Genomic DNA, 25,266 nt, shown 5'->3' with positions numbered 1-25,266 from the left:
AAATCGCCTCACATGGGCACATCTGGATAGTTTGCTTAGAACAGGATTTCTCAACCTGAAATGACTTTAAAATGAGTGGACTCCCAATTCCCAGAATTCCCCAGCCAGCATGTTGGTCGGGGGATTCTGGGAGTTGAAATCCACCCCTCTTCAAACATCCTGAGTGAGGGATTTTGGGATTTGAAGTCCACCCATCTTAAAGCCTGCTGGCTGGGGAATTCTGGGAGTTGAAATCCACCCATCTTAAGGCATGCCAGCTGGGGGATTTTGGGAGTTGAAGTCCACACATCTTAAAGCCTGCTGGCTTGGGAATTCTGGGAGTTGAAATCTACCCAACTTTGGCAAGTTTGAGGAAAAAAAGAGGTTTAGAGCAAAATCTTTGTGTGCTCTCAAGTCCCCTGGAAAGGGGTGCTGTTTGGCACTTACCTATCATTTTCATCACCCAGCAGATTGGAAACCACGCAGGTAAGGGAGGTACAAACCCGAGCCAGCTTCTTTCCCTGACGTCAACCAAGTAGCCTCACCTGGTTCTTTCGCCACCTAGCTAAGTTTCACTCCCAGTCAGCTGGTTTCTCTTCCTCCTCTCCCGGCCTCTCTTATCACCTGGGAGGACTGAAGCCAGGAACGGCATTCTAACCTGAGCAGTCTGACAGGTAAGGAACCTGCTTGGCCTCAGTGGGATCCAACTGTTTTTGGGGGCCACCTTTTTCCTTCTCTTCCGGTTTGTAGGTGCGACACACCTGTGTGCAGGTAAATGGTGGGGAAAGTGTAAGGTATTTAATGTTGGAGGGACCAAAGGAATAGTATTGTATTTTGGTAGTATTTTATTGGTATAGTTTTCTCTTTTTAATATTGTAAGCTGGGTAAGATGGCAATCAGTAATGGATGGATGGATGGATGGATGGATGGATGGATGGATAGATAGATAGATAGATAGATAGATAGATATAGATGGTAGATATAGATGATGGATGGATGGACGGACAGACAGACAGAGACACAGACAGAGATGGATGGATGGATGGATGGATGGATGGATGGATGGATGGATGGATGGAGATAGATAGATAGATAGATAGATAGATATTTATTATTATTTATTTATTTATTTTATTTGATTTTTATACCGCCCTTCTCCCGAAGGACTCAGGGCGGTGTACAGGCATAATAAAACCGACAATACAATATACAAATTTAAAATACAATTTAAAAAACTTATTTAAATTAGCCCAATGATTAAAATTTACCATACTAAAAACCCCGTTTAAAATTACTAAATTTAAGATTAAAATCCCAATTTAAGCCAGCCCCGCGCGGATAAAAAGGTGAGTCTTGAGTTCGCGAAATGTCCAAGGTCAGGTATTTGGCGAAACCCGGGAAGCCTGCTCCAGAGTGGAGCCCCACAGAGAAGGCCCTTCCCCTGGGGGCCGCCAGCCGACATTGTTTGGCGGACGGCACCCTGAGAAGTCCCTCTCTGTGGGAGCGTACGGGTCGGTGGGAGGCGTATGGTAACAGCAGGCGGTCCCGTAAGTACCCAGGTCCTAAGCCATGGAGCGCTTTAAAGGTCATAACTAACACCTTAAAGTGCACCCGAAGGCCACAGGCAGCCAGTGCAGTCTGCAGGAGCGGTGTTACATGGGAGCTACGTGTAGCTCCCTCTATCACCAGCGCAGCTGCATTCTGACTAACTGAAGCCTCCGAGCGCACTTCAGGGGAGCCCCAGTTGTTCGGTGAATCCTCGCAGTTGTTAAGTGAATCGCACGGTTGTTAAGTGAATCTGGTTTTCCCCATTCGCTTTGCTCGTCAGAAGGTCGCAAGAGGGAATCGCACGACCCCAGGACACTGCAACCGTCATAAATATGAACCAGGTGCCAAGTGTCTGAATTTTCACATGACCATGGAGATGTTGCAACGGTCGTAAGTGTGAGCAGTGGTCCTAAGTCCCTTTTTTTCAGCCCCGTTGTAACTTTAAACAGTCACTGAACCAACGGTCGTAAGTTGAGGATCGTCTGAAATTTGCAAGATGAAGAAATCTGGGTCAGAAAAGTTTTTTTTTTAAAAAAAAAGGAGCAACATTAGAATTTGTAGATAAGAAAAAACGGCTGGCATTTAAAAACGTTGGCGGTGGAAATGTTTAACTTATTTATGCAAATCGGATTTAAACACCCCTCATTAATTTGGTTGCTTTTAAATTGCAGGGTTGGCCTACAAGCAAACAGGAGAAGCTGAGCAAGAAGGACACCTTCTCTGGAAAGAAGCTGGATGATTTAGGACAATTCGGCCTTGACCGTGTCCCCTGCGCCTTTCCGGTTGGTTTTCTTTAGAGACTCGGCCTCCACCATGTCAACCTTGTACCCATAGCTGGAAGATATGGAGGTTTATCACATGTTGACGGTGCGAACTGCTTTCTTCTCATCTCTGCAGAAGCCACCGCTTGGAGTAGGGCAATGCAAGGGATAAAGTGATAGACAGATTCTGTTCTGGGTCTTAAAGAGATGACAACCACAGGTAATCCTCAACTTACGACCACAGTTGGGACCAGAATTTACGTCGCTAAGCAAGGCGGTTGTTAAGTGAGTCACGGCCAATTTTTTTTTCTTTTGCCATCGTTGTTGAGCGAATCCCTGCCATTAAATGAACCGGGAAGTCATTAAGTAGAATTTGGCTTTTTGCGGTGACTTGGCTTGTCGGAAGTCGGCTGGGACAGTCAGAAGTGGTGACCACATGACTGTGGGACACTACAACTGCCCTAAGTATATGCCAGTTTCTAAGTCCTCGAATTTTGATCACGTGACTGTGGAGATGCTGCAATGGTCATAAGTGTGAGGACCGGTCGTCAGTCATTTTTTTCGGTGCCGTTGCAGCTTGGAATAATGACTAATACTTGTTAATCGAGGACTGCTTGTATTACTTAACTAGAGAAAAAAGTTCTAATTAGATTATAATTAGTGTTCTAATCACTTTCAACAGATAGAGGTAGTTCTGGACTTACAACCAGTTCGTTTAATGACCGTTCAAAGTTACGGTGCTGAAAAAAGCGACTCAGGATCGTTTTTCACACTTACGACCATTGCAGCATCCCCAGGGTCAAAATTCAGACAACCGACTCATATTTATGACGGTCGCAACGTCCCAGGGTCACGTGATCCCCTTTTGTGACCTGCTGACGAGCAAAGTCGACGGGGAAGCCAGATTCACTTAAAAACGGAGTGATTCACTTAAGAAAACTCTGGCAAGAAAAGTCTTAAAATGGGGGAAAAAACAACCGTTTCAGTTAGCAAGAGAAATTTGGGACTCAACTGCGGTCGTATGTTGAGGACTACCTGTGTAGCAAAAATAATTAATGTTCTAACAACTGATGGTTGCATTTTAAATGAAGGTGGCTGAAAAGGGGAGTTTCACAAAGAGGCTGAAATTGTTGTGACCCAGGCCCAAGTAGTTACTACCAGACACAATTGGTTCTAAACAAGCGTATTTTTTTTAAATAATATTTTTATTTTTTAACAGAAAAAAAACCCCAACAAGACTTAACAAACACTAACATAAAACATATATTCCTTCTTTACATCAGCTTCGTTTCGGTATTCCTCTATTATTTACATTTTCCCCCTTCTTGTTTCCTTTAATTATACTTATCTTTTTTGCCCTATTATCTCCTTATTTCTGTATATATTCCATCATACCTATGATTATAACAATTCATTTTCTTTCCTGCACTACCCTTTTTTTGTGTGTGTATTTGTGACCTTTTCCCCTTTTTCATCATTTACCATTTCCAGTTTCTATCCAATTATACAATTTATTCCATACTATATAATATTCCGTATCTTCCTTTTCTTTTATCTCCTTGGTTAATTTATCCATCTCGGCACAGTCCAAATTAAATCCAAAACAAATCCTTCAGAAAAAGTCCTTCGGCCTTATCACAAACCTTTGTCTTCTTTGGCACCCTGCCAAAGGCTTTTCTTGGCAATAACTCCACGAAGTTCAGAAACAGGAGACGCCGACAAGAAACAATTGGAGCAACGTTGCTTTCCTACAAAGAGCCCAAACACCGTTGCTGGTCTTTTAAGCCTTATGGGAGGGACCAATCATCTCCTGGCCTTACTCCCTAGTTGTCCTTTTTGCTTCAGTTGCTCTTGCCTTCTGGCAGCTCTTCGCATGTGTGCACTAGGAACAGGCTCCTCCTGTTCCTCTGCCTCTCTGCTGTCCGCCTCTGGAGGCTCCGGAGTCCGCGCATCGCTCCCAGATGGCCCTGTCCCCATCTCTGCCTCCGACGCAGAGCCCTCGTCCAGGCCTTCCCCTGAATCCAGGACTGACCCATTGCCCTCCCCAGCCTCCTCACTGTCCGACTCCGCTGCCAGCTCTGTAGGCTGCTGGTGGACCACAACAGAAATGCTAACCTCTCCCCTATAAATGGGTCACCATTAAATATCTTTCCTTTCTCTATCTGATCCATCAATCCTTCCTCAACCTTAGGACTCCAAATCATGGACTTCATTCCCATAATCCCCAAGCCTTAAGGACTCCTTGGGCTTGGGGATGATGGGAGCTCAACCCAAAATATTTGGAGAGGCTCCTGTGGGTTTCCTAAGTGGAAAGATGGCCTTAGCCGACCAACCCAGCGGGAGTGGGAAGTCTTACCATTGTTGCCAAGAAGGGTGCAATGCAATACTTTTAGTTACCTTTCTTGTTCTCCAACATTCGTCATCTGATATTCTGCTAGATTGCAACACCCAGAACTGGATGGTTGAGATCTTGCCAATATTTGCACAGTTTTTCCTAATATTTAATCAAAGAAACAGAGGATTGCCTCCCTAGGATGTGGGTGCTCCATCGCTGGAGATTTTGAAGAAGATAATCATTTGTCTGGAATGTTATAGGGCCGCGATGGCGAACCTCCAGCGTGCATGTGTGTGCATCAGCCAGCTGTTTTTCGGGCCTTATGGGCCTACCGGAAGTCTGGAAACCGGCTATTTCTAGCCTCTGGAGGGCCTCCGGGGGGGGGGGGGCGTTTTCACCCTCCCCAGGCTCCAAGAAAGTCTCTGGAGCCTGGAGAAGGTGAAAAAACAGGCCTACCGGGCCCACTAGTAACCTTTCTGCTGTCGCGTGCCAAAAGCTGGGGGAACGCACACATGCACAAGGGGGTTCGGGTGTGGGGGGCATTGAATTATGGTTGTGGGCACACACGTGCGCGACCCCCTGCATGACCCCCGCTTTTGGCACTCGGCGGCAAAAAGGTTAGCCATCACTGTTATAGGGCCTCCTGCCTTGAGCAGTGGGTTGGACTAGAAGACCTCTGAGGCCCCTTCATGCCCTAAGATTCTACCCATCTAAAGGCATGCTGGTTGGGGAGTTGAAGTCAGAGGGAGATCCAACCTGGGATTAAGGAGAAACTTTTTAACAGTGAGAACAATTAGAATAGAATAACTGTTGTGGGTCCAGCCCCCCACCCCACCCCGGGCCTGGTCCCCTGCCAGAGAGTGACTCAGAGAGTGAGGGGGAAGGACCGTCAGGGCTCCCTTCTGCAGGGCCGGCTTCCCTGGCTCAGCTCCAGGAGCCAGAGGCAGGCCAGGTGGAAGAGGTGACGAGGCCTCCGTCTCCTGTATCTCCCCCCGCCCAGGCAAAGCTCCCAGACCCAGCTGAGGACAATCAGTCCTGGTTGGACCCTAGGTTTCGTAGACAGGAGAGGCGGGAACAACAGAAGCAGGGGTGGGGCAGGCCTAGGAAGTGCTGAGTCACGGAGCCACACCCCACAGGGTATAAAAGCAGAAGGGGCTGCTATACTACTCCGTGGCGAACAAATCAACTGCTTAGAGAGAACTTGAGCTGAAATACTGTTTGTTCCTGGTTGACTCGCCGGCATCAAGAAAAGATAACAGACAAACTTGGCAGACGCTCGCAAGTTTGCTGCCAGAGCTGATAGCTGCCGTGGACTGAATTGCCGGCTAATTAAGTCATCGGTCATGCCTCCCGGACTGAGGTGGGTGGGGGGAACAGAACAATAACAGAGTTGGAAGGGACCTTGGAGGTCTTCTAGTCCAACCCCCTGCTTAGGCCTTTCAGTTTGCCTTCAGAAATTGTGGGTGCTCCATCGCTGGAGGTCCCCAAGAAGAGATTGGACAGGCATTTGAATGACATGGTATAGGGCCGTGATGGCGAACCGATGGCACAGGTGGCACGCGCAGCCATTTCTCAGGGCACGTGAGCTGTTGCCTTAGGTCACCTCCAAGGTGCATGTATTGATTTTCGACTGGCCCCGCCCATGCCGCCCCTCCCCTCCCGGGAGTCTCCACGCAGCCCGTTTTGGGTGCCACCTAAGTCCAGGGCTCCAGAGGCTTGAGGGAAGCTTGCTAGGCCTAGAATGGGGCACGGGAGGTGGGTGGGTCATGCGCGCATGCACCAGGGGGGGGGGGCTGCAGGGGCCATTGCATTATGGGTGTGAGCACTGGCCCCGCCCATGCCGCCCCTCCCCTCCCGGGAGTCTCCACGCAGCCCGTTTTGGGTGCCACCTAAGTCCAGGGCTCCCGCAGAGGCTCTGGGAGGGCAAAAAACACGCCTAGCTTGGCTGGCTGGGGGATTCTGTGAGTTGAAGTCCGCCAGGCTTACAGTTGCCAAGGTTGGAGATCCCTGGACTAAAAGACCTCCGAGGTCCCTTCCAACTCTGTTATTCTGTTGTGGTTCACGAACGCATAGATATTTGTACCCGGATGACACCCTGTTTAATAGAAGATGAAATGTTTAAATTTAAATTAAAAAGGGAGGCCTCTGGTGGCTCAGACTGCTAATGCAGTCTGTTATTAACAGCAGCTGCCTGCAATTACTGCAGGTTCAAGTCCCACCAGGCCCAAGGTTGACTCAGCCTTCCATCCTTTATAAGGTAGGTAAAATGAGGACCCAGATTGTTGGGGGGGCAATAAGTTGACTTTGTATATAAATATACAAATAGAATGAAGACTATTGCTTGACATAGTGTAAGCCGCCCTGAGTCTTCGGAGAAGGGCGGGATATAAATGCAAATAAAAAAAAACATATTAAAAAAACGGTAAGATTTGACAGTAACAGAGTTGGAAGGGACCTTGGAGGTCATCCAGTCCAACCCCATGCAGGAGACCTGTACTAGGGATTCGAACCGCTGAACTGCCGACCTTTTTGAACTAAGGAGTTATGTGCCTGATGCCTTCTCGTTTTTTTAATCATTATAGGCCCAGGAGAATACTGTAGGACCACAGCCCATAGCCCCAGCTCCAGCCCCTAGTGCGAGAGAGATGCCCGAGCCGCCCAAAGCAGACGGTAATGTACTTCAGACTTTATCCAATCTTTTGGGTTGTCATCAAAACAAGCTCTTCTAAAGGTAAAGATTCCCCTCGCACATACGTGCTAGTTGTTCCCGACTCTAGGGGGCGGTGCTCATCTCCGTTTCAAAGCCGAAGAGCCAGCGCTGTCCAAAGACGTCTCCGTGGCCATGTGGCTGGCATGACTCAACGCCAAAGGCGCACGGAATGTTGTTCCCTTCCCACCAAAGGTGGTCCCTATTTTTTCTACTTGCATTTTTACGTGCTTTCGATACTGCTAGGTTGGCAGAAGCTGGGACAAGTAACGGGAGCTCACCCCATTACACGGCACCACTAGGGATTCGAACCGCCGAACTGCTGACCTTTCGATCGACAAGCTCAGCTGTCTTAGCCCCTGAGCCACTGCGTCCCTAAGCTCTTCTATGGAGAACCAAACAATGACAGCCAGTGGTGGGATTCAAATAATTCAACAACCGGTTCTCTGCCCTAATGACCAGCTGGATGGGCGTGGTCTCATGATGGGCGTGGTCAGGGGTATGTGACAGGCAGCACTTGGCCTCCTCCACCCCCCAGGAGCAAAAACGGGCTGTGGGGGGGGCACCTCCCTGCGCCCCATTTTGGGCCTAGTAGGCCTCTCTGCAGCCTCCTGGGAGCAAAAACGGACCGCGGGGGAGGGGGGGGGCTCAGCCCTCTGTGCCCTGTTTTGGGTCTAGTAGGCCTTCTTGCATTTACCTGGGAGCCAAAACACGGTGTGTGTGGGATTCCTGGAAGGGGCGGGGTGGGGAGGGGCCAGCAGCAATTTAACAACCGGTTCGCCCGAACCGGCTGAATCCCACCATTGGATCTAGCAAGCTTTGTCTGAGCCAAGAACCAAAATATACCAGCCGGCCAATCCTTTGAATCAATAGTTATTTCTTCCTTGTCTTTTTTTTTCTTTTCCAGCGCCGCCAGTTTTGTATCCAAATCTTGCCGATCTCAACGATTATATGGGCCTCTCCCTTTCCAGCGAAGAGATCCAGAAGAATTTGGGTCTTGTTCCGACAGGCAATTCTGTAAGCATGTTTGAACGCAGAGATTTCGTGCGCCTTTTCCTCACATAGATTCATGTTCACGCAGGAGATGATAGCTTGTAACTAACCCAGGGCCTCTTGTGGCTCAACAGGCTAATGCAGTCTGCCTGCAATTATAATTACTGCAGGTTCGAGTCCCACCAGGCCCAAGGTTGACTCAGCCTTCCATCCTTTATAAGGTAGGTAAAATGAGGACCCAGATTGTTGGGGGCAATAAAAGGTGACTTTGTATATAATATACAAATGGATGAGACTATTGCCTTACACAATGTAAGCCGCCCTGAGTCTTCGGAGAAGGGCGGGATATAAATTCCAAAAAAAAAAAAAAGGAGAAGGATCTTGGAGTCCTAGTGGACGATCACTTAAATATGAGCCAGCTGTGTGCAGCAGCTGTCCAAAAAGCCAACGCAATCCTAGGCTGTATCAACAGAGGGATAGAATCAAGATCACGTGAAGGGTTAATACCGCTTTATAAGGCCACACCTGGAATCCTGCATTCAGTTTTGGTCGCCACGATGTAAACAAGATGCTGAGACTCTAGAAAGAGTGCAGAGAAGAGCAACAAAGATGATTAGGGGACTGGAGGCTAAAACATATGAAGAACGGATGCAGGAATTGGGTATGTCTAGTTTGGTGAAAAGAAGGACTAGGGGTGACATGATAGCAGTCTTCCAATATCTCAGGGGCTGCCACAAAGAAGAGGGAGCCAAGCTATTCTCCAAAGCAGTGGTCTCCAACCTTGGTCCTTTAAGACTTGTGGACTTCTTTGCTGGCTGAGGGACTCTGGGAGTTGAAGTCCACAAGTCTTAAAGGCACCAAGGTTGAAGACCACCGCTCCAAAGCCCCTGAGGGTAGAACAAGAAGCAACGGATGGAAACTAACCAAGGAGAGAAGCAACCTGGAACTAAGGAGAAATTTCCTGACAGTGAGAACCACTAATCAGTGGGAAGGACTTGCCTGCAGAACCTGTGGATGCTCCATCATTGGAGGCTTTCAAGTAGAGATTGGACAGCCATTTGTCCAGCATGGTATAAGGTCTCCTTGTCAGACCTGCCTCAACTTGACTCTTTATGTAAGAACAATCCTTAACTCCATTTATTGAGAAAAGTATAGTTTCTTGCGCAGGGAGGGTTGGACTAGAACAGGGGTCTCCAACCTTGTCAACTTTAAGACTTAATAATAATATCAGAGTTGGAAGGGACCTTGGAGGTCTTCTAGTCCAACCCCCTGCCCAGGCAGGAAACCCTACACCATTTCAGACAAATGGCTATCCAACATTTTCTTAAAAATTTCCAGTGTTGGAGCATTCACAACTTCTGCAGGCAAGTCGTTCCACTGATTGATTGTTCTAACTGTCAGGAAATTTCTCCTTAGTTCTGAGTTGCTTCTCTCCTTGATCAGTTTCCACCCGTTGCTTCTTCTTCTATCCTCAGGTGCTTTGGAGAATAGTTTGACTGCCTCTTCTTTGTGGCAACCCCTGAGATATTGGAACACAGCTATCATGTCTCCCCTACTTGTGGACTTCAACTCCCATAATTCCTCAGTCAGCAAAGCTGGTTGTGGAATTCTGGGAGTTGAAGTCCACAAGTCTTAAAGTTGCCAAGGTTGGAGACCCCTGGACTAGAAGACCTCCAAGGTCCCTTCCAACTCTATTATTCTATCCCAAAGGGGCTTTTTTTTCAAGAGGCCAACTGGACTTTCTTATTTTTTTTCTTCTGAAGACGTTTCGCTTCTCATCCCAGAAGCTTCTTCAGCTCTGACAGGATGTGGGGGGGGGGGAGGGAAGGTGATAGAAAGAAACAGAAGAATCTATAACTGACTACTGAGTGTATCTTTTGAAGTTTAGAGTTAGTCTCAAGATGAATATGGTCAGTGGAATTATTACAGACTTGTAGGAATTTTTATCTTAGCCAATTTACTATCTATAAAGTTAATAATAATAAGCGACAGCCAATGCCGATAATACTTGCATGGATTTGGCTTCCTGTTACCACATGTACACAGCCCAGTACAAAGTACTACAGTGAAGCAAAGAAGTTGCCTAATTTGTAGACTACAGGGACCAGGAGCATCACTCAGGTGACCCTGAGGACACAGATAAACCTCCAAGTAGCCTCAATGACAAGGACTAGATTTTTGGGATTCTGGGAGTTGGAGTCCACAAGTCTTAAAGTTGCCAAGGTTGGAGACCCCTGTTTTAGACCAACCCAAGCGGGAAACCCTCCACCACTTCAGACAAATGGTTGTCCAATCTCTCCTTAACAACTTGGAGTGTTGGAGCATTCACAACTTCTGGAGGCAAGTAGTTCCACTGGTTAATTGTTCTCGCTGTCAGGAAATTTTTCCTTAATTCCAGGTTGCTTCTCTCCTTGTTTGACTTCAGACAAATGGCTTTCCAGTCTCTTTTTAAAACTTCCAGTGACCCACAACTTCTGGAGGCAAGCCATTCAGTATAATAGAGTTGGAAAGGACCTTGGAGGTCTTCTAGTCTAACCCCTTGCTCAAGGAGGAGATCTATACTATTTCAGACAAGTGGTTGTCCAGTGTTTTCTTAAAAACCTCACCTCCAGTGTTGGGGCATTCACAACTTCTGGAGGCAAGTCGTTCCACTGGTTAATTGTTCTCACTGTCAGGAAATTTCTCCTTAATTCCTCTCCTTGTTTAGTTTCCACCCGTTGCTTCTTGTTCTTCCCTCAGGTGCTTTGGAGAATGGGTGGACCCACCCCCCTCTTCTTTGGAGCAGCCCCTGAGATATTGGAAGACTGCCATCATGTCACCCTTAGTCCTTAGAATTTAGAATAGAATAGAGCTGGAAGGGACCTTGGAGGTCTTCTAGTCCAGCCCTCTGCTCATGCAGGAGAAGCTATACCATTTCACACAAGTGACTGTCTAATCTCGTCTTAAAAACCTCCATTGATGGAGCACCCACGATTCCTGAAGATGTTTTCTTTTCATGAAACGAGATATACTCAATTCCTGCAACAACCTTTCTTCATAACTTTTAGCCTCCAGTCCTTTCAGGGCTGATGGATTCAACCTTCACCACATCTCTGACATCAATACAATTGAACGTGTCCAGAAATACTTTACAAGAAGAGTTCTCCATTCCTCTGAAAACAATAAAATACCTTATCCCACCAGACTTGAAATCCTCAGCTTAGAAAACTTGGAACTCCGTTGCCTTCGACAAGACCTAAGTTTAACTCATAGAATCATCTATTGTAATGTCCTTCCTGTCAAAGACTACTTCAGCTTTAATTGCAATAATACTAGAGCAACTAATAGATTTAAACTTAATGTCAACCACTTTAATCTAGATTGCAGAAAATATGACTTCTGTAACAGAATCATCAGTGCTTGGAATACTTTACCTGACTCTGTGGTCTCTTCCCATAATCCTAAAAGCTTTAACCAAAAACTTTCTACTATTGACCTCACCCCATTCCTAAGAGGACCATAAGGGGCGTGCATAAGCGCACAAACGTGCCTACCGTTCCTGTCCTATTGTTTTTCTTTTCTTCTTCCTATATATATATATGCTTATACCCTTATATACTATATAACCTTTCTGTATGATAGTTACATATATTGTTGTGACAAAATAAATAAATAAATAAAAATAAATAAGAGTCGAAGTTGGACTTGTGACCTTCACAGACCTTCTTGATCTGAGGAGAATAATTCTTTCTTTCTTCCTTTCTTTCTGCATGACTTCTTCCACTTGGCTTCCTTGGCAGGCCGAGGGCCCTTCTTCCTCAGCTCAAGGTCCGTTGGTGGCGCCCGTGACGGGAAGCGATGCAGGGCTGCGTCGAGCGGAGATCAAACCAGGTTTGCGTGAGATCCACCTATGCAAGGACGAACGTGGGAAGACCGGACTGAAGCTGAGGAACATCGATAAGGTCAGTTTTGGAAAGGGGCTCCTAAGCAGTCTAAGATCCGGGGAAATCTACAATTTCTGGACCATCCTGGGATCACCACAGTTCTCCATCTGGTCTTCTTAGGTGGATCTGGAGGTAGGATTGATATAATAGGACTGATAAGAGTTAGCAGGTTTTATCTGACACACGTCAGGGTTCTGATGGATGCCCTTATTAAATCATGAGCCTCGAGTCAAGTTTCAAAAGAAATCCAGTTATTTATTAGGAGCTTCATGTCGGCACATTTCAGGTGAAGCCAATTCTGACCCCACGTAATTTATGTCCCAATCATAACCCTGTTTCCCTCCTCCCCTCAGGATGTGTCATCAATCACATTCACCAACAGAGCAATTTCACGGGTTGTAGAGATCACTCCCCTCCGGCCGCTGTGGGTAATCCTGGGAGACAGCCTTGAGAGAGAGTTTGTCTGGAATGTGCTTCTTCTTTTTGGCTGCCGTGCTGCTCTGTCGGTTTCCCATCTTCCTTGCCTATGCGTTGTGACCCAGGCCCAAGTAGGTAGTAGGAAACTCAGTCGATGAAAAAAACAAACTTTATTCGAACAGCTGGGAATTACTTCATTCCCAGTGTAGTAAAAACTAAATTAAAGCAAATTCCTCCCAACACAAATTCCTCAGTCCTATCGCAAACCTTGGTCCAATTAGGCAAACTGCCAAAGGCCTTTCTTGGCAAACATTCACAAGTCACAAAAGTAAAAGCAAGTCGTAGACGAAGCAGAAGATGAAGCAGAAGACAAAGCTACCAACCTTATTTTCCGGCAAAGCTGAAACACCAGTGCTGGTCTTTTAAGCCTTATGGGAGGGGCCAATCATCTCTTGGCCCTACTCCTGAGTTGTCCTCTCTGCTTGAGCTGCTTTTGCCTTCTGGCAGCTCTTCTCATGCGTGCATTAGGAACAGGCTCCTCCTGTTCCTCTGCCTCACTACTATCAGTTTCTGGAGACTCCGGAGTCCGCACCTCACTCCCTGATGGCCCTGGCCCCACCTCAGCCTCCAACGCAGAGCCCTCATCCGGGGCTTCCCCAGCCTCCAGGACTGGCCCAAGCTCTTCCTCAGCCTCATCGCTGTCCGACTCCGTTGCCAGCTCCGTAGGCTGCTGATGGACCACATCATTATGGCAACTCAAGAGCAGGGTAGGGATGCATTGTGAATTGACACCACAAGTTGGTTCCTTTGAGAGCCGGCTAAACCAGCGATAAAATGCTTCATCCCTGTGAGGTGATCTAAGGACAGAGGATTATTTCATTGTGACCTAGTGAGCTAATCCGGTGGCAGTGTTGGCGTCGAATCAACGCTTGAGTCAAACGTTTCGGTTGCGAATGCTCCAACACTGGAAGTTTTTAAGAAGAGGTTGCATAACCCTTCGTCTGAAGCGGTGTAGGGTTTCCTGCCTGAGAAAGGGTTGGACTAGAAGACCTCCAAGGTCCCTTCCAGCTCTGTTATTCTATTCTGTTCCTGGCTAAATGCAAGAGGAAGCCCGCTCTGGAGCTTTCTTAGGACTGTCAATCTGCAAATGCACATCGACAGACAAAGATGGACAAACCCCGAGATTCTGCAAACTGCCTTCTCTTTATTTAACTTTAGTTATCTGCTCAACACCCTCACCCCACCCCTGGTTTCCAGGTGCCTCCAAAAACTTGAGAGGAGCCCTGGTGCATCCAGCGAGGACTTGTGTAGGTAATCGCCAGAAGTCAAGTCTGGCTTGAAGGCCCACAAATAAACCAATCTTGTAGGCACCCTACAATCTTCTAATTAGCCACCATCTGGTCATCAAAGCCAGTTGGACAAATTAAAGGAAGATGGCTCTCTCAAGGGCTTTGACGATTGGGGAAGACGGCAGTGTGTCTCCCAACACCAGCTGTGGGCAAGGGCTCTGCCTCAGTGGTGAAATCCAATTTTTTTTAACTACCGGTTCTGTGGGCGTGGCTTGGTGGGCGTGGCAAGGGAACTGCAAAATCTCCATTCCCAACCCACTCCTGGGGGAAGGATACTGCAAAATCCCCATTCCCACCCCACTCTGGGGCCAGCCAGAGATGGTATTTGCCGGTTCTCCGAACTGCTGCCGGTTCTCCCGAACCTGTCAGAACCTGCTGGATTTCACCCCTGCTCTGTCTTCCTCTCCTAGTTGGAGGCTCTCCAAGGTGGGTGTCTTAGCTGGACGCCGGAGAAATAAACTGCTCCACTGATCTCCCTCAACCTTCGAAATGCTAAGATGAGTGGACTTCAACTTCTGGGAGTTGAAGTCCACCAATCTTAAGGTTGAGAAACACTGATTCAGCATATTCTGGAAGGCCATGTTGGCTAGGGAATTCTGGGAGCTGAAGTCCAACCATGCTGAGTGGAGAATTCTGGGAGTTGAAGTCCACCCATCTTAAGGTTGAGAAACACTGCTTCAGCATATATATTATATATTCTGAACCAGGGGTGAAATCTACTTACCTTCCTCACCGGCTTGGAAGTGCACGCACCTGTAGGCATCACATCCACGCACCAACCTTCTGCACATGCGCAAAACCTTCTGCGTATGCGCGGAAGGTAAAAAACACATTACGTCCTAGTTAAAACCAGGAAGTAATGACAGCTGGGTGGGTGGGCGGAGCTTCCCCCCACCATTGCTACCGGATCGCCGAACTACCGGCCGCGATCGCTACCAGATCATGTGATCTGGTCCAATCCGGTAGCATTTCACCCCTGTTCTGAACTATATATTGTCACCGGAGAAGGCCATGTTGGCTAGGGAATTCTGGGAGTTGAAGTCCACCCATCTTAAAGCATGCCAGCTGGGGAATTCTGGGAGTTGAAGTCCACCCATCTTAAAGCATGCCAGCTGGGGAATTCTGGGAGTTGAAGTCCACCCATCGTAAGGTTGAGAAACATTGCTTCAGCATATATATTATATATTTTGAACTATACATTGTCCATGTTGGCTATGGAATTCTGGGAGCTGAAGTCCACCCATCTCAATATACCCATGGTTGAGGGACACCAGTGCAGCATTTTATTTCTCCAGGGTCTTCTTCAGCTAAGACACCCACCTTGGAGAACCCCAAACCAGAAGAGAAAGTGCCCACAAGTGATGTTGGAGGACATTCTGCCCCAACCTTCAAAGGCCTTGATAGAGCTGTCTTCCTTTAATTTATCCAACTGCCTTTGCAGACCAGATGGTGGCTAATTAGAAGCTTGTGGGGTGCCTACAAGATTGATTTCTTTTTCTTTGTCTGCCTTCAAGCCAGAGTTGACCCCTGGCAACTACATGGACCCGTTCCTGCTATTTTCTTGGCAACCTTTTCAGAACCTGTGTGTCGTGTCCCCCTCCCCCTCCGACGGCCAGATCTGGAAAGTCTGTATCAAGCGTGGCCACGAAGCCTCTGCAGCTTTGCCAAATTCCTGTCAGAGTTCTCAGGGCAGGCAGGAATCCAAGGTGTGACTTCAGCAAACCAGATGAGACTTTGCTTGACTCAAGGAATGCCAAAAAGCAGATCCTTTATATAGGCCATGGGATGTGGCTCCATGACTCAGCACTTATCCAGGCCTGCCCCTCCCTTCCTTTTGCTGACGTCGCCTCTCCATTCTCCGGAAGCAGGGATCCGTCCACTGTGACTTTCCTTCCTCCTGATCTGCTGCCGGCAATTCTAGCACATGGCTGGCTTCGTGCTCACACGCTGTAGGAGGGAGGTTTGTTTGCTCATTCCTGACATTCTGTCCGGGCATGGTGCCAGGGCTGGGGGCTGGAGGCATGCCAGGCCGTTCCTCTTCATTATCAGACTCTGACTCAGATAGCAGGAGATGGGAGGGGCCCGGCTGCGGAGAGGAGGGAGGACAGGGCACAACACTGTGGGCCGTTTTCATCTTCTTCTTTGGGATTGGGGTTGGGAGGAAGGATGGATGGACTGTCCCAAGGTCACCCGTCTTTCTTTCTGCCCAAGACACAACTTGAATTGAAAGTCACCGTTTCCCAGTTTTTAGAACAGAACCTTAAACCACAGCCCCAAGCTGCTTCTGTTGTGGCCTAGATGCTGGCCCCTCCAGCAGCTGAATCAGAGGAGGAGGAGGAGGAGGAGGAGGAGGCGAGGGAGTCAGGGTCAACATCAAGGCAACTTGGGATCTCCAAGGGGGAAGACGAAATGGAGCTGGCAAAGAGAGAGAGAGAGACAGACAGACAGACAGAGGCGGAGCCTGGGCCGTCCATCAGCCCTCAGATGTAGGGTCAACAGCCCCCAAGTCTGGAGGTGGCTGATAAGGAAGAGGAAAAACAGCTGGGTCCAGTGTCTGATGCACAGAAGGCAGAGGAGAGGAGAGCAGTGGAAATCTATGGGCTGGTCCTTGGGATGGAAGAGCCACTGCTGCTAGCGAAGCTCCACCCGAGCTCTGGGGATAAAAGGCAGGGGGCGGAGATGGATAGATGTGACAGACAACTATTTATCTCCCAGCTGGCCAGACTTGTTAGCCTGCGGTGAGAGAGAAACTTTTCGCCTGGGGCTGCCGGCGCTCCTAATTAAAGAAATCTTTGAGTTCACATCAGAGGATCTGTCATGTTTGGGGAGCTGGGTCAGAGCAGGTTCTCACAAGGTGGGTCATCCGCTCCATATCAGCAAGATGTCACGCCAATCCTGTCTTCTCCCGCAGGGGCTCTTTGTGCAGTTGGTCAAAGTCAACTCTCCGGCAGCTTTGGTGGGGCTGCGTTTTGGCGATCAGATCCTCCAGATCAATGGGAGGAACTGCGCGGGGTGGAACATGGACAAGGCAAAGCGGGCACTGAAGAAGGCCTCGCCGGAGAAGATCGTTATGGTGGTTCGGGATAGGTGAGGATTGGGAACTGGGGACAACAGTCAGCCAGGTCCATTTTGTGCCCAGTGTGCTGACGTTACTCATCTATGAGATTCCAGTCCATGTTGTTTTCTGGAGAACTTCTCCAGAACTGAGAAGTTGATAACTTCTCTTCTTAACAGAATAAGACTTGAAGGGAGACCCTTCAAGCAGGAGACCCTATACTGTTCAGACAAATGATTGTCCAACCTCTTCTTGAAAACTTCGAGTGTTGGAGCGTTCACAACATCTGAATGAAAGCTGTTCCACTGGTTGATTGTTCTCACAGACAGGAAATTTCTCCTTAGTTCTAGATTGCTTCTCTCTTTGGTTAATTTCCATCCGTTGCTTCTTGTCCGGCCTTCAGGGGCTTTGAAGGATGGGTTGACCCTCTCTTAAGTCTGTCATTTTGTTGATTGTTGAAAGCCAATATTTCGGTTGCAACAGTCAAGAGAACGTAGAGAAAAGTAAAGTCCTACACTTAGGCAAGAAAAACCAAAGTACACATATAGACTGGGTGAAACTAGGCTTAATAGCAGGAACTGTGAGAGGGATCTTGGAGTCTTACTGGTTAAATAGGAGCCAGCTGTGTGCAGTGGCAGCCAAAAAAGCCAATGCAATCCTAAACTGCATTAACAGAGGGATATGATCAAGATCAAGGGAGGTACTAAGACCACTCTATAAAGCCTTAGTAAGGTCACACCTAGAATGCTGCATCCAGTTTTGGTCACCACACTATAAAAAAGATGTTGAGACTCTAGAAAAAGTGCAGAGAAGAGCAACAAAGATGATTAGGGGACTGGAGGCTAAAACATATGAAGAACAGTTGCAGGAACTGGGCCTGGCTAGTCTGGTGAAGAGAAGGACCAGGGGAGACAGGAGAGCATCTTCCAATATTTGAGGGGTTGCCACAGAGAGGAGGGGATTAAACTATTTTCCAAAGCACCCCGAAAGCCAGACAAGGAATAATGGATGGAAACTGACCAAGGAGAGATTCAACCTGGAAATAAGGAGGAATTTATTGACAGTGAGAACCATCAACCCATGGAACAGAAGTTGCCTTTGGAAGTTGTGGGAGCTTCATCACTGGAGGCTTTCAAGAAGAAACTGGACTGCCATCTGTCAGAAATGGTGTAGGGTCTCCTGCTTGGGTGAGGGGTTGGACTAGATGACCTACAACAGTGATGGCGAAACTTTTTGGCACCAAGTACCCAAACCAGAACGTGTGGGCATGTGTGCACACTGGACTGCCGGAAACCCAAAGATCAGCTGTTCAGTGTGCATTGCATGTGCCGGCCAGCTGGTTTTTGTGCGTGCTGGAGTATTGGAAACCCAAAGACAAGCTGGCCGGCAAGTGCAAGCCTGTTTTTTGGCTGTTTGTCAGGCCGGTTTTCTGGCTGTTTTTTGGGCCATTTTCAGGTTGTTTTTCGGTCTGTTTCAAGCCATTTTTGGTCCATTTTCAGGTTGTTTTCTGGGCTATTTTCAGGTTGTTTTCTGGGCTGTTTTCAGGCCGTTATCGGGCCATTATCAGGCCATATTTTGGGCCAAAAATGGCCTGAAAATGGCCCAAAACCAGCCTGGAAACGGCCTGGAAAGTGGCCCAGAAAACAGCCTGATTTTTGGCCATTTTCCTGACTGTTTCCAGGCTGTTTTCTGGTCTGTTTTCAAGCTGTTATCAGGCCATTATCGGGCCATATTTTGGGACCAAAACCAGCCTGAAAATGGCCGGGAAAATAGTCCGGAAAACAGGCTGTTTTTCAGCTGTTTTTCAGTCCGTTTTCTGGCACTCAGGTGCCCGAGAAGACCAGCTGGCCAGCACCGGAAACGAGAAGAGCTGCTGGCGATGGCGCGCGTGCCCACACAGAGGGCGTGTCATAGGTTCACCATCACAGACCTACAAGGCTCCTTCCAACTCTGTTACTCTGAGAAAGCCTGACCTCGCTTCTCTGCTCTGCCCCCATGTTTGCTAGGCCTTTCCAGCGAACGGTGACCATGCATAAAGACGGCACCGGCCACGTGGGTTTCGTCATTAAGCGGGGCCAGATCACCTCACTGGCCAGAGACAGCTCTGCGGCCCGGAACGGGCTCCTCACCAAGCATTACATCTGTGAAGTGAACGGACAGAACGTCATTGGCTTGAAGGTGAGCATCGAAGGAATCTTGTTCCAGGTCTTCAGGACTAGAAACTTGGCTGTTTTTTTTTAAAAGCTGCCTTTTGCACCCCGTTTTATAGTCTAGCATAGTCCTTGATTTACAACCGCAGTTGGGATCAGAATTTCCACCGCTAGGGCAAATGATTGTCCGGCGAGTCACGCCGGATCGGCGACTTCCGTTGCCACCGTCGTTAAGCGAGCCTCTGCCGTTGCAAAGAGAATCGTGCAGTTGTTAAGCAAATCCGGCTTTCCCCATGGACTCAGCTCGTCGGAAGCCGGTGGGGAAGGTTGCCAATAGCGACCACGTGACCTTGGAACGCAGCGACCGTCGTAAAAGCGATGCCGGTTGCCGAGGGCGCAAATTTTGATCGGTTGAATGTGCCGTCGTGGATTTGAAGGGTCAGTAAAATGGATGGTTGTAAGTCAAGGACTATCTGTAAAATCGTCCATCACACCAGGGTGGAGGGATGAAGTCAGGGAGAAACCAAGCACGTTGTGTTGAAAGCAGGAGTGAAATCCAGCAGGTTCCGGAGAACCGGTAGCGGAAATTATGAGTAGTTCGGAGAACCGGCAAATGCCACCTCTGGCTGGCCCCAGAGTGGGGAGGGAATGGGGATTTTACAGTATCCTTCCCTTGGAGTGGGGAGGGAATGGGGATTTTACGATATCCTTCCCCTGGAGTAGGGAGGGAATGGAGATTTTACAGGATCCTTCCCCTGGAGTAGGGAGGGAATGGGGATTTTACGATATCCTTCCCCTGAAGTGGGGAGGGAATGGAGATTTTACAGTATCCTTCCCCTGAAGTGGGGAGGGAATGGGGATTTTACAGTATCCTTCCCCTGGAGCGGGGAGGGGATTTTACAGTATCCTTCCCCTGAAGTGGGGAGGGAATGGAGATTTTACAGTATCCTTCCCCTAGAGTGGGGAGGGAATGGAGATTTTACATGCCCACCAAGCCACGCCCACCAAGCCACACCACGCCCACCAAGCCACGCCCACAGAACCAGTAGTAAAAAAAATTGGATTTCACTACTGGTTGAAAGCCTCCCTATTTGTGTGTGTGTTTTACGTGTATGTGAAGTTTGCATCCCATTTTATAATCCGGGAAGCGGCTCTGGGCAGCTCTGTCTTGTCTTCAGTCTGCTGAGGGATATTTCTATTTACAGCACTGAATTTGCAGAGTCTCCAATTCAGGCAACAGCAAAAATGCCTGAATTATTTATGGCTCCTGTCAATGTCTATGTAATCTTTTGGAGAGGAAGGGGAAGTCAAAAGAAAAAGGGCGGAAAATAAAGAAGAAATGAAAGTTTGCTGCATGTTAGAAGAGTATAACAGAGTTGGAAGGGACCTTGGTGGTCTTCTAATGCAACCCCCTGCTCAGGCAGGAAACCCTATATAACCCCCACCCCCTCTGTCTGTCTGTCTGTCTGTCTGTCTGTCTGTCTGTCTGTCTGTCACCCTATTAACACACACACACACATATATATATATTTATATAAGGTTTAATATATATTAAACCTTATACCTATATAAACCCTATATGTGTTGTGGCTCCAGCCCCCAAACCTGGCCCCATGCCCGAAAGTGTCGTCGAGAGTGAGGGGGAAGGGCCGGTAAGGCTTACCTCGGGAGCACCGATTCCTGTGGCTCGGCTCCAGGAGCCAGAACCAGACCAGTCGGAGGACGTAATGAGGCCGTCATCTGCTGATTCCTCCCTTCCTCAGGCTACGCCTACAGACCCAGCTGATAATAATAACCAAGCCTGGATCGACCCGCGCTTCAGAAGATTAGAGAGGCTGCGTCATCCAAGGGTAGGGTGGGGCAGGAGCCCCACCCCACAGGATATATAAGGAGCTTTGGGACTGCTCTCAGTTCCACAGGAAGCAAATTAGCTGAACCGTGTCGAAGTGAGCTGAAGTCTTAATCTGTTTGAATTTTTTGGTAGGAAGCTGCGTTTTCTCGGCCAGGACTGATAGGAGCTGTGAATCCACTGGCTGTAGGCCAGCTCGTTACTCCAAAGTGAGGATGGAGACAGAACAAGATGTTCTTGATGAATGGAAAAATACATTTCTTTTTATGTACACTGAGAGCATATGCACTAAAATGCACACTTGGCCAATAAAGAATTTCTATTCTATCCTATTCTATCCTATTCCATTCCATTCCATTCCATTCCATTCCATTCCATTCCATTCTATTCTATTCTATTCTATTCTATTCTATTCTATTCTATTCTATTCTATTCTATTCTATTCCATTCCATTCCATTCCATTCTATTCTATTCCATTCTATCCTATTCCATTCCATTCCTCATTCTATTCTATTCTATTCTATTCCATTCCATTCCATTCCATTCCATTCCATTCCATTCTATTCTATTCTATTCTATTCTATTCTATTCTATTCTATTCTATTCTATTCTATTCTGTGTGTATAGTTTATATAGGTATAGGCATACATACATACATACAAACATACGTACGTATATATCTATCCAAGATTGGTATCCTTCAGTCTCAAAAGACGATGGAATCGTGCTCTGGAAACCGCATCTCGTGTGGCTAGAAAGGCCAATTGGAGACCGGCAATCCCTTCCACATTCTGTCCCCTGCCCAGCCCCCAGATTTCGCTGGTTCCGGGATGGCCTCTCTGCCTCAGCATATATATATATATATTCCTATACTGATATATATAGGAGAAGGAGGAGGAGGAGTACTGTGGGGTCGTTGGTGTTCTCTGAGCTGGGTGGTTTTCTTGCATGATATTGATGATATTCTCTAGCTGGGTCATGAAATGTCTGCAAGGACCCCACAACCCTCCTCCTTCTCTTCCTGCTCCTCCTCTACTCCACACTCCCTCCTAGCATTGATGATATTCCCTAGCTGGGTCATGAAACGTTTGCAAGGAAACCACCCAGCTCAGAGGGCACCAAGGACCGCACAATCCTCCTCCTCCTCCTCTTCCTCCTCTACTCCACACTCCCACCTAGCATGGAGGATATTCCCTAGCTGACTCCTCCAACGCTGCTCTGCTCCTTCTTTGCAACGCCTCATAACCTGATTGTAGCCTCTCCCTTCTCAAGGACAAGGAGATCACCGAAATCCTCGCCAACGCTGGGAAGATCATCACCCTCACCATCGTCCCGGCTGTGATCTACGAGCACATGATTAAAAAGTACGTCTCCGAGTATGTCTGGACAGGAGAGTCTTGTTGGATGCAGGGAAATTACAGTGGGGAATTCTAGTTTAGTTTGCCTCCTGCACCCTCCCGGTCAGTGCCTAGTTCCAGATCAGAACAAGCTTCCAATGTTAATTTTTTTTTTAATTTGAATTTATATTCCGCCCTTCTCCGAAGACTCAGGGCGGCTTACATTGTGTAAGGCAATAGTCTTCATCCTATTTGTATATTATATACAAAGTCAACTTATTGCCTCCAACAATCTGGGTCCTCATTTTACCTACCTTTATAAAGGATGGAAGGCTGAGTCAACCTTGGGCCTGGTGGGACTCGAACCTGCAGTAATTGTAATTGCAGGCAGCTGTGTTAATAACAGACTGCATTAGCCTGTTGAGCCACAAGAGGCCCTTATAAACTCCAGTTGAAGTTTATTTATTAATCATCAGCAAAGAACCAAAATTTAATTGGCCAAAGGAAGAAGTCGGGGGAGAGATACACATGTGAACAGCAGACAAGGACTGACACAACCTGTAGGTAGTCCTCGCTTTATGACCATAGTTGGGCGTTGAAGTATAGGTCCTTAAGTGAGTCACCATGAGACCGCATCTGATTTTATGGTGGGGGTTTTTTTTTAGATGGCAGTTGTTCAGTGAAGGCAATGGGCGTAAAGCGAACCCGGTAGTTGTTCAGGGAATGCTACGGTTGTTAAGTGAATATATTGTCCACAATGGTGTCTTTTTGCTGGAAACCAGAATTAAACAATGGTTTCTGGCCAAAAAAAAAACCAATTGCAAATCATGGCCACCCAAAATACGGTCACATGACAATGGAGGGACGACGACAGGTGTCAGAACTTTGGAATCATGTCGTAAGTCAGGGGTCTCCAACCTTGGCAACTTTAAGACTTGTGGACTTCAACTCCCAGAATCCCTCAGCCAGCAAAGCTGGCTGAGGAATTCTGGGAGTTGAAGTCCACAAGTCTTAAAGTTGCCAAGGTTGGAGATCCCTGTCGTAAGTTGTCCTGGGGAAGTACGTCATAACTTTGAAAGTTCACTAAATGACCCTTCATAAGTTGAGGATTACCTGTCTAGCTGTGTCTCCCGAAAGGCACCAAACTGGCTGAACAGCCCTGTGGATAAATACAGCGAGTCCTCGACTTACGACCACAACGGAGCCTCAGATCTCTGTTGTTAAGTGAGATATTGCTTAGGTGAATTTCCCGTTTTGCGCCCTTTCTTGCCACCGTTGTTAAGCGAATCCCTGCAGGTTGATGAGTTAGTAACCCAGCTGTTAAGTGAATCTAGCTTCCCCGTTGACTTTGCTTGTCAGAAGATTGCAAATGGGGATCACGTGACCCGGGGATACGGCGACCGTCATAAATGCGAGTCAGTTGCCAAACATCTGACTTTTGATGACGGGATACTGCGGCTGTCGTAAGTACGAGTCAGTTGCCAAGCGTCCGAATTTTGATATGTGACTGTGGGGAGGCTGCAATGGTCGCAAGTGTGAAAAACGGTCATAAGTTTGTTTTTTTGCTTTTGACGAGCAAAGTCCATGAGGGAAGCTAGTTTACCTCGTGATTCGTTTAACAATGAGGGTGATTCGCTTAACAACGGGGGCAAAAGAGGTTGTAAAAGGGCACGCGATTCACTTAACAACTGTCTTGCTTAACAACTGACATTTTGGGTTGAATTGTGGCCGTAAGTCAAGGACTGGCCTGTATTACTAGAAGAGGAAAAAGCAATTGTGATGTTTTTTTAGACCAACCCCAGTGGATGCAGGTAGTCCTCGATTTACGTTCTTAACTGAACCCAAATTTTTTGTTGCTAAGTGAGACATTTGTGAAGTGAGTTTTGCCACATTTTACGACCTTTTGTGGCACAGTTGTTAAGTGAATCATGGCAGTTATTAAGTCCGTAACATGGCCGTTAAGTGGAACTGGCTTCCTCATTGACTTTGCTTATTAGAAGGTCGCAAAAGGGGATCACGTGACCCCAGGACGTGGCGACCGTCATAAATACAAGTCACGTTGTGAAGCCTCTGAATTTTAATCACATGATCACGGGACCCTGCAACCGTCATAACTACGAGTCAGTTGCCGAGCGTCTGAATTTTGATCAGGGGACTATCGGGATGCCGCAACAGTTGCAGGTGTGAAAAATGGTGGCAAGTCACTTTTTTCAGTGCCGTCGTAACTCTGAACGGTCACTAAATGAACTGTTGTAAGTTGAGGACTACCTGTATTTTTTAAATTGAGTCTGACTTTTCTCTCTTCGCTTCTCTTTTGTAAGGCTTTCAAGCGGACTAGTGAAGTCATCCATGGATCGTTCGGTCCCCGATATATAAATTTTTTTCCTCCTTCGTTCTACCTCCGACGTGAGTTGCAAGACTGTCTGGGACTTCTCTGGAATTTTCTGGAATTATTCTAGCAAGAGGAGGGGGAAAAAATGGACAACTATATTGCTTTAATCTTTTGACATGCATTCAAGTTTCTAGCCCTCAGTAATTAATCTGTTGGGGTTCCGACGGATGCCCTAATTAAAGCATGAACCTTGAGCCAAGCTTCAAAAGAAATCCAGTTATTTATTAGGAGCTTCATGTCGGCACGTTCCAGGTAAAGCCAATTCTGACCCCACACAATTTAGGCTCTAATCATGACCCTGTTTCCCCCCCTCAGGGGGTGTGTCATCAATCACATTTGCCAATGGAGCAATTTCACGGGTTGTAGAAATCACTCCCCTCCGGCCGCTGTGGGTAACCCTGGGAGACAGCCTTGAGAGAGAGATATCCGGAATGCGTTTCTGTTTTTGGCTGCTGTGCTGCTTCGTCAGT

General features: G+C 47.6%; 1 protein-coding gene across 4 annotated transcripts; it reads left to right on the top strand.

The window, feature by feature from the left end:
• The first annotated feature begins 547 nt into the window (after positions 1-547).
• Positions 548-24,990, top strand: SDCBP2 (syndecan binding protein 2). Of its 4 annotated transcripts, none has more exons than XM_058174651.1 (9): positions 548-653; positions 2,199-2,309; positions 7,206-7,293; positions 8,238-8,347; positions 12,103-12,264; positions 16,924-17,099; positions 19,074-19,245; positions 22,340-22,431; positions 24,726-24,990. In XM_058174651.1, exons 3-9 carry the CDS (start codon positions 7,269-7,271, stop codon positions 24,778-24,780), a joined length of 792 nt encoding a protein of 263 aa, XP_058030634.1. In that variant the 5' UTR covers positions 548-653; positions 2,199-2,309; positions 7,206-7,268; the 3' UTR covers positions 24,781-24,990. The 4 variants fall into 4 exon arrangements, with proteins under 4 accessions (XP_058030634.1, XP_058030631.1, XP_058030632.1 ...); XM_058174648.1 differs by having other exon boundaries at positions 2,199-2,394; XM_058174649.1 differs by having other exon boundaries at positions 653-750; positions 2,199-2,394.
• Positions 24,991-25,266: the final 276 nt, after the last annotated feature.

The sequence above is a fragment of the Ahaetulla prasina genome, chromosome 3 (genome assembly GCF_028640845.1).
Source record: "Ahaetulla prasina isolate Xishuangbanna chromosome 3, ASM2864084v1, whole genome shotgun sequence".
Classification (NCBI taxonomy): domain Eukaryota; kingdom Metazoa; phylum Chordata; class Lepidosauria; order Squamata; family Colubridae; genus Ahaetulla; species Ahaetulla prasina.
This window is presented reverse-complemented; position numbering and strand designations above follow the sequence as displayed.